Source organism: Gavialis gangeticus, unplaced genomic scaffold (assembly GCF_001723915.1).
Source record: "Gavialis gangeticus isolate Ggan-Ray unplaced genomic scaffold, GavGan_comp1, whole genome shotgun sequence".
Taxonomy (NCBI): domain Eukaryota; kingdom Metazoa; phylum Chordata; order Crocodylia; family Gavialidae; genus Gavialis; species Gavialis gangeticus.
The window spans coordinates 66,462,786-66,474,248 of record NW_017728993.1 but is presented as its reverse complement, the minus strand read 5'-3'; the positions used below and the strand labels follow the sequence as shown (position 1 = coordinate 66,474,248).

The window sequence follows — 11,463 nt, the reverse complement described above, 5'->3', positions numbered from 1 at the left end:
CGCAGGGCAGGGTGGGCTGGGGCTGAGCCACAGCTCCACCCCCCAGATGAGGCTTTGGAATACAATTCTGAACAGATATAGGTTTTGTTCACACTGGTAATGGATTTTACATCGCTGTATATCTATATGGCTACATATCTATACATAATGGAAAAACTGGCCAACTGCAGCCTCAGCTACATCAGTCCAATGGCTGGGGAATTGGCTCCAAGGTTGGACCCAGAGAGGGGTGGGGGACGGAAGGGAATCATCATGGTGCTCCATGACCAGTGGTGTCCCCTTCAAGGGTCCGTCCTTGGACTTGTAGTCTTTAACGTCTTTATTAACAACGTGGATACAGGTGTCAGAAGCAGAAGGGCCAAGTTCACTGATGACACCAAACTTTGGGGTAGAGCATCCACACCTGAGGACAGGCTGGTGATGCAGGCTGACCTTGATGGGCTTAGAAAGTGGGCGGATAAAAACCTGATGACATTCAATACAGATAAACACAAGGTACTCCACCTTGGCGGGGGGGCGGGAAAAACCTGCATCACGCTTATAGGCTCAGCAGTGCTATGCTCACTAGCACTGCAGCCAAAGGGGGCTTGGGGGTCATGATTGACCACAAGATGAACATAAGCCACCAATGCGATGTTGCAGCAAATCTCAGGACGTCATCCTCCCGCTGTACTCAGCCTTGATGAGGCTGGAGCTGGAGTACTTCATCCAATTTCAGGCTCCACAATTCAAGGATGAGAACCTTGAGAGAGTCCAGAGGAGAGCCACATGCATTATCAGAAGGCAAGAGAATGGGCCCTATGAAGACAGGCTAAGAGCCATGGGACTCTTCAGGCTGGAAAAGCGCAGGCTCAGGGGTGACCTGGTGGCAGCCTGTAACTATATAAGGGGTGTGCATCAGGATCTGGGGAAACACCTGTTCACCAGAGCGCCCCAAAAGATGACAAGGTCTAACAGTCATAACCTCCTCCTAGACAGTTTAAGGCTGGACATAAGGAAATACTTCTCTACTGTCCAAGCTCGCACAGCCTGGAATAGGTGCAAGCACTTACTCTAGACACTTTTAAGAAACATTTGGACGCTTATCTTGCTGGGATCGTTTGACCCTAGCTGACTTCCTGTCCTTGGGGCAGGGGGCTGAACTCAATGATCTTCCAAGGTTCCTTCCAGCCCGAATGTCTATGAAATCTATATATATATAAAAAAATCCATTACCAGTGTCCACTGAACTTAATGTTGCTCCTCCACAGCTCAATGGGGCTATACCAATTTGCACCACCTTAGGACACCACCCCTCTCTCTGCTGAGTGCAGCACAGCACATATGTAGCAGCACAGTGACAGAGCTGCAGCCAGCCCAGTTCATGCTACATATCACTGCGCATTCTTATAAGGACATCAGACCATCAACTCTGCATCTCAGACACCATGGAGAGCCACGCTGCACTATGCTGTAGGAAAACTATTCTAAATCCAAGTTAAATGATTCAGTAATACACAATGGTGAAACACAAGCTCTTCAGGACAGTGGTTTATACTATTGGAATAGTGAATTCCCTCACCTGCTTGACCTGGAGGACATCCCAGACCTGACCAATAATTCCCAAGATGGCTGCCTGCTGTCCTGCCTCCAGAACACCACCAGCAGAATTACACACAGTCAGCAAGGCGGAGAGAGCAATATTCTAGCAGAAATAGAAAGGAAAGTCATGATAAAGGCAAGTGCCCAGCCTATGAAATTCACCCATTAAGACCTCACATGAAGTTAACTGTACTCCAGTCACTGTCTAGTGTAGCCAATCCTCTGAGCTACTTAACCCCATCTTTAGTAAGGCAAATTTCCTGTGACTTCATATGGGGGTTTACAGGAGTTCTCCAGAGGGTGCTGCAACTCTTTCTTAGGCTGTCAAGAAAGCCAGTACTTATTGTTTTTAGATGCATCACCTTCAGGAGAAAAGCAATGACTTAAAACTGAAAAGAAAAATTCTAACGTAAAATACACACATACATTTAGGCAAGGGCACTCTACCTTTCTAATCCAAAGGTAATTAGAACAGTTATTGACTCAGTACAGCTTTCACTACATTTTGTTACCTTGATATTTGATGGCAGATGGACACAAGCAGCAAACACACATTGCAAGGTAATGCATTCAGATGATCTCTTTCTGATTTAAGGATATTTTGCATTCTTCTAGGTTCAAATTTCCAACAGATAAGAATTTCCTCTTAAAATTGGGCTCCTACATCTGTATTTGCACACATATACATGTGGCCTGATTTTCATGAATACTGAGCCCTGAGAAGCACCAAGTAATTAACAGAGCTGTGCAAAGCTTTGTTAGCTGATTCGATTAGATTTGGCACAATTTGGCGGCCAAATCTCTGAATCCGTATCAAATCAGTAGACCAGTTAAAAGGTCTGAATCAATCAGAAGCCTCCAAATGTATTCAGAAAAGATTTGATGCCACTTCAGAGATTTGGCCATAGACTAAACAGGCAGCAGACCTCACCAGGCTGGACACAGCTGCCTCCAGCTGGTAAGTCTGTTGTGGTGAACGAAAGGGGAAGGAAAGGGGGGTGGGAAAGGGAGGGATTGGGGCTGGGACAAGCTCCCCAGCCAGGGCAGGGTGGAGTGCGGGAGCGCTGGGAATGGGGGCTCTCACCTACTGCCACTTGCCCAGCTGGGTCGAGGGGGAAGGTGCGCAATACAGGCACAGTTCAATTCAGGCAAAAGGGAACAAAAGCAGCAGTAAGGCAAATCCCCCACTCCCAGCACTGCTGCACCCACATCCTGCACCACCCCTCCCCACCCCAGCTGGGCAAGCAGTGGCAGTGCCCACTATCTGCCACTTGCCCAGCAAGGCAGGGGGGCACAGGATGCAGGTGCTTCCACCACTTGCCCATCCGGGGTGGGGGGGGGCACAGGATGTAGGCACAGTAGCGCTGGGAGCGGGGGCTATGCCCTACTGCCGCTTGCTCCCTTCCACCTGGAGGGAACCATGCTTACATCACACCCTACCCCCCCAGCTGGGCAAGCAGCAGCAGGGTATAGTCCCCACTGCCATGCCCACATCCTGCACCCCCTTCCCTGAGTCTCCCCACCCCTCCTGGCTGGGCAGCTTGTCCCAGTCCCAATTCTCCCCATTCCCGCGCCCATTTCCTCCCCTCTCTGCTCACCACAACAGACTTACCAGCTGGAGGCAGCTGTGTCCAGCATGGTGAGGACAGCTGCCTGTTTAGCCTATGGCTGAATCTCTGAAGCGGCACCAAATCTTCGGATCTGATTTGGCCAAATCAAATTGGGACAGTGATTTGAATCTCCGAACCGAATCACTGTCCCTCCAAATCGGCCGAATCCAAATCTGAAGCAAATACTTGCTGCTTCGCACAGGCCTAGTAATCAATATGGTGAGAAGTCAATCACTTTTTAGCACTTTGAATATAAGAGGTATCAGAGAGATGAAAGGACTGTGCTGGCTTGTTATCTCATTCTCTTGTTTTCTCTGGCTCAATTCTGCACCATAGTCCCTTATTCCCAATATTCTAATACAATAAACCTCCTAATAATATTCCTAAAAACTATCCTAGAATGTCTGGAGGCCCCAATCAAGAGATCAGGGACCCATTGCACTATAAGCTATACCCACCCACCCCATAAAATGCAAACTCCTGCCCCAAAGAGCTGTTAGCCCAAAAGCACCTGGGACTGCACAACAATGAGATAAAGAAAATAAGCAGGGGTGGGTGAGCAGTTTATTCTGAAGAACTCTAGGCCCAGGAGTGTTAACAATTAAACCCACTCTTACCACAGGTGGGAGCTCTCCCAGTGTGCGCCTGCCACTCAGCCACTGCCTGCACTGCACAAGCCCTACCTCACAGAGCTGGTTCACCACATGTTTCATTGTATCAGGAGCAAGGGCCTTGAGAGAAATAAGCTGCCAGACAGGCAGGTTTTCCAGTTCTGTGGGAGGAAATTTTTGGGTAAATTCCACCTATAAGAAAAAAAAGACCAAGAAAGAACCTTAAGAAATGAACAAGCTAGTCAAAGAGTCTGCCAAACCTACAAACAGCAATGGTGCTTGCAAGTACCTTGGTCTGTGCTGCTTTGGAAATCTAACAAGGAGAAATGAGCCCTGCATATGATATGTTAGAACAAGCTACTTACTTGGGGTTAAACAACTTGTGCTTTCAGCCATGTGACTGGGATGGCCTGCAAGTATAAATCTGCATTGCTCTAATGAAGTCAGTGGAGCAATAACAATTTTACACTGATGGAACAATTAATTATCCATGAAAAGCAGGATGATGCTGAACTCTCCTGCACTAACCAACCCCTCCAGTAAAGACAGACACAGTCCTGCTGAAGCAAGATGCAGTATATTAGAAACCAGCATGTCCCAGAGACTGGGGACTTTTATATTTGGGCAAGAAGTTGTGCCTACTGTTATTTAACAGAATTCATGTAAGCACCTTAGGCTCCGTTTCCTGGAGCCTAAAGCAAATGCAGTAACAAGACGGTTCCACATTCCCTTTTCTTGCTTACTGAAAAGAGCTGGGTGGTATTTTAACAGGCATATGGAGCTTATGTCTGACTCATCAGATGGCAGGAGAGAGATTTATACTATACTTGCCTGGTGGTCTGGAGCCATCAAAAACAGCATACGCCTCAGGAGGACACCCAAGATAGAGAGCTGGTAACACTCACTAGGGCAAGACTTTATCTGAATTAGGATAACCGGGAATTGATATGATTAAATTAAGAAAAAGAAAATCTGCTCAGAAACAGTCCTACAGAAAAAAAACATTTTTGTGACTCATTAAAAATGTTGAGAAAAATTCAACAGATATTTAGTCTCATTTTAGGTGGCAAGAAATCCAATTCTTATATTCAAGATCGTATTTGCCTTCACAGCCACCACAGCCAGGCTTTCCCTGAATTACTACTGGCCATCTGCTGGGTTTTTTTATTAGATGGTGCTATTTTTATCTCTAATATTATTCAATTTATCCTTGTGGCATCCCATTTGGTTCCTCTCTGCCTATTCCTCTAATCCAGTCGGTCTCAATCTTTTTAGACTCAAGGCACCCTCAGAAAACACTAGCTCCTAGTTTTCACTCTTTGACCAACTACTGAACAATAACAGAGCAAGTCTTCTGCTGCAAAGAACTCAGAAAGACCACAATAGGTCAGAATCTTTTTAACACTATGGATTCCTATTTGAAATATCTGGGTTTATCTTATGAATCACGTTTGTACATCTAACAGTGCTAACATTGCGTGACACCCCACAGCACCCTTGAAGATTTAACAGTACCCCCTGAGTGCTAGAGCACCCTGGTTGAGAATCTGTCATGTGGGACCAAAAGAGTAACGTTTACATGTGTAGTTTTTATAGAAGTTTTGCACTGTCTACTTATTTTGTAACCCTTCTCCCAGTTTTGTTCTATAAACTTTGTGTAATATTTTTTATAATGTAGGAAGTGTTAAGCTGGAAGAAAGAATATTCCCCACTTTGCTGACAGAAAAAGTGAAGCACAAAAAGGAGGATAGACCTGTTCTCAGTCATTTATAAAGAAAAACCAAGTAAGAACTCAGGTCCCTTACTCCAGGCTTTGCCACACTACTCACCAAATGGGCTATCACAAAAACATGGTGAGCACAAAGTTCCGCTGTTCCATACCTGGGATGTGGCAGAGAAAGTGAGGTTATTCAGTAAGCTGATCAGCATGTCTCCCCTGCTCTGCCTGGTCAGAGAGAGGGGTTTCCCACTTGCCTAACAAAGCAGAGAAACATTCTTCTTAAGGATCGCTGTACATTCCATTTGCTGGGAAATAACTCTGAAGCTATTTCCATGGCCAAAGATTCAAGGGATACAGAGGACCTGCATTATTAGCAGGAGCGTAGAGGAGATATGCAGATCAAAAAAAGTGACCCCTTTATACTAATGCAGTATGTAAATTAAACCTCTCATAGGACAGAACTTACATAAGACACATTAAGCCAGTAAGGACTTGAACCATTTGGAGAATAAAAATGTGGGAACTAGTCTGTAATCTCATTGCTAAAAGCATTTATTCATATAACACATCAGTAGGAAGCAAATTTTAAATTGCAAGTCCAACTTTAATTTTGGCATATGCTAATTTGGGTGCTTATCTGCACAACCGTTTTTTTTTTTTTGTTTTTTTTTTTATGGAGGCTTCTCATAGGGAACTTCCTAAATTCCTGAAAACAATCCACACCCCAACCCTAAACTAGAAGCAGCAGGCACTTGCTGCAGAACTTCAAATCAACTGACTTACCAGGAACTTGCCGCCAACACTTGGAAATTCAGTCATCTAAATTAGTTGGCTGCATATCAACAAAATCACCCCCACCCAGAACTTTAAAAGGTCCACAAGAGAAGGGCCCTCACAGCTTTAGGAGCTCCTCAGCTGAGAAGGTACACTGCAGGAGCAACTTTCCCTGCCCCACCCCAGCCTCAGCTCTTTACTCCTTTCCTGCAGCCAGTCCACATACCACTGTTCATTTTGACTACAGACCCAAGCTACCCAGATGAATGCACATTAACAGAACTTTCCTCAGCTACACACATCACAAGCTTAGCAAAAAAGCCTGTTCAAAACGTACCCCACATGACCAAACTGGTTTCTCAAAGGCTTAATTCAATCAAATAAAAAAAAGTCACTGAGCACTATATAAAGTACTCTTTTATGAGGTGGCCATATCCATTCAACATTTAACCTTGCTACTTATAGTCATAGTCTATTTACTGTAAAGCTGTTATAAAATGGGCAGAAAACTTTTATAGCAGCAAAAGTATATTTTCCCCCCTTAAGCTATGTGGAATCTGAAAAAAACAACTGAACCATTTCTGGTTACATTTTCCAAAATAAGCTCTTTCAGAGCAGAGGTTGATCCTGAAATATTTCCATCCTAAAAGTCTGAGAATCATTCATACTTTTAACTATGTAGTTAGAAAGCTAACCTTGATGCAACCTGAACCATCAGGTCAGTTCCTGCTCGCCTTATAAATAACTATATCTTACCGAGCTAGGAAACACCATGAATCCATAGCCAGCAGGGAGGTGATCATACTAGAACCAAGGACAGCATCAAGCAGAGCATACTCCTAAGGAAAGAACAGAGGGACACTTAATTAGAAACAGGCTGCAGTTTTAGTCTTTACTTTTAGTCCGCTAACTAGTGTGGCAGATAAACCGAAATCCGTTTATCCATGTAAAATACTAGGAACAATCGTTTAATGGCTTATGTTAGAAAGATAAGCAGGTAGTAACAGATGCATTTTGGTACAGGCCCCTAACAGTTGATCATGCATATAAACTGACTACAGCTGGGTGAAAAATTTATAATGTCAAAAAAACTTTAGTGAAAATAGGGTCAACATACTTGTATCTTTTAAACCAAAAGGAACACATTTTTTCATGAAAACGTAGTCCCTTTTTTAGGCCAACAAACTTTCTCAAGATGCAACAGAATCCTAGCTTAGTCCTGAGGACAAGAAAAACTCCTGCTAAACCTCATGAAGGTTGAATTAGAGTGAGGTATTGAAGGGTGAGACAAAACACAGAATTAGGACTGAAAGGATCTGTTTTGCTTACAGAACATTATACATACACAAAATCAGAGACTCCTGGACTACTTAATATCTCATGTTATCTAGTCCTTTTCAGTTCTTTCATCTATGCATACTGTGCCAAATGTAACAATCAAGCCACTATAAAACATTAAGCCTCACATTACATATTTAAAAGGTAGATAAATACTACGTTCTATTTTATAGCATGGGTTTGAAGAAGTTTATAGTTATACAGAAGATTGTTCTGATTGTTAAATAAGACTTGTTCATTTAGCCATGCTGTGTACCAATAAGAAATTTAGCACACTTGGAAACTGCTTTAAAATGAAAGCACTGGAATGCTTTTAAAGCAGCATACTTTTCCCTCTGCTTTGTGATTCTGCAAACAAGTTAACACATCTGAGGTCTCTTATCACTTGCACCAAGTTATTTTTGGCAAAGAGCATTTGCTGCACACTTAAAAGCAGCTTGCCTTCCATCTGCCAAATTAAGACGAGTCCAGACACACCAACTTCATTCAGGGTGTGTAAGGAGGGGGGCATCATTTTTAAAATGCCAATTACTATCCAGTGGAACCAGCTGGTTTGGCAATGATCGCATTTTCAAACAGCCTTACCAGTTGAGGAAAGTGTGAAGGCAACACAGCTGCAATGAAGGCACACAGATGGACACAAACGTGGTGATACAAGGTGACAGGAACCTCAGGCTGCCCTGTACTTAACACTCCAGGCAAACAGACAGGAAGAGCGAGCTCACCGGAACACTGCTGGAAACTAAGGAAAAGGGCTGAGAACAATGACAACCTGCATAAAAATGAAAGGCAAGAGTTACTGCTGTCCAAACTCTACTCCCCCAAAAAACAGACAGACCTCTGAGTGAAGGGACTTCTGCTCAGTTTCATGTCGGGGACTTTATCACGAATGTCAATTTTTTTTAATTTTTTCTTTATCAAAACAGATTTACAATCCTGATTAACTTTCTGTTTACAAGGGCAGGTGATTACCAGAGGCATTTGGGGAACAGATATAAATACACTGCTTTATAGGAACATCAACAAATTATGGAGACTGAAATAATTTATCTTGAAGTGATCTCAATATCCTAGAGAGAGAAAAAAAAAGGACATCCTTTTCTCAACCAACCAACACATCTCTGCTTCATATTGCATGGTATGCCTGAGGCACCATGCAGGACCCCCTCCAAGCATAACAGCTCTCAGGGCCTGCCAGTTCATTAGCTTGAGGGGCAGGCCAGCACCTGAACCTCCATGTTTACCTATTCAGTTTGACTTCTGTAAGCCAGAATTACCTTGGAATCTCTTCTGCCGACTGGCTTCCTGAGCTCCACAGAGTTCGCACCTCTTCAGGCTGAGTGGCCAGCTTCTCCATTATGCTAACCAGAAGATGACACTGAGGAAGCTGCAACTCAGGAGAAAGATCTACAAGGATACATAAATTTTTAAAGTTGTCCTTTTAAAAAAACATTTTGATAGAAATAAAACTAACCTTTGGACAAGTGTTACACACCAAAAGGTTAAGAGAAAACAATATAAAGGCTGCAAAGTTGCTTTATAGTCAGGGATGAAAAAAAATGGCAAAGGAACTTCCCGTGGAAAACTTCATAGTGTTTGGTGAAAAAAAATCAAAACCCTTATTTCAGACAAAAAAAATTTTGATTCTGAGATACAGGTGTAAGACCCAAGAGCTGTCATTCTGGTGCTTCAAACTCCCATTCTCCTTATGGCCCTCACTCCTTAGGTGCATAACATCTTCTGATATGCCCCATTCCTCCTTCTCTTGATGAGTGTGCTGTGGTAGTCATTTGGCCCTGGTGCATACCAGAGAAGATGAAGATAGCAAAGGGAACCCACTTTGGAGGAGAAGGAAGCCACAAGACACCCAGCCAATAACTCCCAGGAGGACAGCAGCTGTTTTCAGAATAGAGATATTTGGGGATGACATAATTAGGTCTTTGGCAGAAACAAAAATGTTTAAGGTTGTTGGTATTCTATTTTTTTTAACTTTTTTTTTCATACAATGTCTATTTAGCCAAAACCTAGTTTTCCGTAAACAAAACAAAAACCAACCTTCTGGCAGATTTTTTTTTCAAAGAGCCCTCACTGTAGATTTGTCACAGATGGCATAATTCAGTGTTTTAATGTAATATTCCCAAGGTGCTCAAAGTAACTAAAAATGGCAATAACAAGGAATGTTCACCCCTGCCAGCAAATTTAGTACCTGACAGCATTATTCAGGATCCATTATTAGAGCTGCTATACAAATTCAGACACAAGCAAACAAATGCAAAAGTGTTATGTAGTTCTTGGAGCATAGGAAGCAAGAAGACTTGGGTGCTGAAGAGATGACACAGAAGTATTGTATCACAGACCATAATACTTTTAAACTCACCTAATTTTTCACTTAACACCTGTTCCGAGAAAGCCCTGAAAGAAAGAAGCTGGTAGATGAGAGGATCCAGAGCTACTAGAAAAACCCTGGCTATTTCATCTCGATGGGCCTCTGATATCACTGGAGCATATAGACTGGGAGGAAACTTGCTGAAAGGGAAAAAATACAAAACAAAAAACAGAACTCATTATTACTGCATTTTAAAGGACTAGGAAGAGGCAAAACATGAGTTCTTATTACTATGGAGTAAAAAAAAAAATCCATCAGTACAAGCAACGAGATGCAGCAGCTTTATTACTCTTTTAAAATAGTAAGCCTATCACTGTTCTCTGCCTTTAAATCAAGTTTTATTGGCTCACCATTTATAGAACACAGTAAGAAAAATATACCAATTTACAGAAGGAGCATATTGGATACATATTAAATGAAAAGTAGGTGCAAAATAACAAGGCATGGAAAACTTCAAAGGGAAATACTTGTAGGTGCAACTGAAGAGTCCACCTGGAGCCCTAGCATATGGGACTGCAGATTACTGAAAATGGGCTAACCTCTTGCACTGCAGAAAAAGAAAACAGGAAGACTAACTAGAGAAATAAAAGTTAGAGGGAGATTGAGATAAAGAAAAAGGAAAACAGCGTGAGAGTAAAGACTGAAACAGCAGGAGGGGGGAACAAGCAGAAACCCCACTAGTCCCTGACAGGCAGACTAGGACACAGACAGATGTAACAACTATATTGATCAAGTGATACTGATACAAACTGTTACCATGCACTTGTAATTTCATTGTAGCAATAGAAGTGTGGCAAAAGCGCTCTGACTTTACTTCTGCTTCATTCAGGGTGAAACTTAAGGCAATTTAGCTAACCTGTTTCTACAGTTTTATCATTCCTGTAAGCCCAGCAGAGCCAGTACAACCAGAAGAGAAGAAATATCAACAAAACAATATAGAAAATGATCCTGCAATAAGTGGTACACTGGAGTTCATCTGCACACATCTCAATGCAGAACTAAGAACTACATTCCAAATGTGGAACCAAAAATCAGCGTTGATTATATACTGGTACAAACCCATTTCCTTCATGACTGGGGCAAACTGGATTGGTATCATATTTACAGAAAAATTACAAGTAACTTGTCTGTGACACTGAACACTGAACATACACAACAGCAACAAAGTGTGCTTCAACAAAGACTAACCAGTAGGGCTGTGCGAAGCTGCAGGTGCCGATTCAATTCGGAGGAGATTCAGCCCAATTCAGCGACCAAATCTCCAAATCTGAATTGAATCAGGAGACCAATAAAAAAGGTCCGAACTGATTCAAAGCTTCCAAATCAATTCGGAAAAAGATTCGGAGGAGATTCAGATATTTGGGTAGTCGCCGTTCACTGCTGCAGGGAGCTAGACTCCATGCCAGTAAGTGGGGGGGGGGGGAAGACCAGGGCCGGGGGGGG

At 42.9% G+C, this 11,463-nt stretch overlaps 1 protein-coding gene across 4 annotated transcripts in view; it reads right to left on the bottom strand.

Annotated features, from left to right (window-relative positions):
* CUNH1orf112 (chromosome unknown C1orf112 homolog) overlaps positions 1 to 11,463 on the bottom strand; it is a 29,518-nt gene that overhangs the window by 6,217 nt on the left and 11,838 nt on the right. For all 4 annotated transcript variants that reach the window (XM_019501900.1, XM_019501904.1, XM_019501902.1 and 1 more), the window contains exons 10-17: positions 10,012 to 10,160; positions 8,912 to 9,041; positions 8,220 to 8,406; positions 7,053 to 7,135; positions 5,632 to 5,683; positions 4,634 to 4,723; positions 3,809 to 3,994; positions 1,562 to 1,684 (exon numbers count right to left, since the gene is read on the bottom strand). In XM_019501900.1, coding sequence (XP_019357445.1) covers positions 1,562 to 1,684; positions 3,809 to 3,994; positions 4,634 to 4,723; positions 5,632 to 5,683; positions 7,053 to 7,135; positions 8,220 to 8,406; positions 8,912 to 9,041; positions 10,012 to 10,160 — 1,000 coding nt within the window. The remainder of the gene's footprint in view (positions 1 to 1,561; positions 1,685 to 3,808; positions 3,995 to 4,633; positions 4,724 to 5,631; positions 5,684 to 7,052; positions 7,136 to 8,219; positions 8,407 to 8,911; positions 9,042 to 10,011; positions 10,161 to 11,463) is intronic.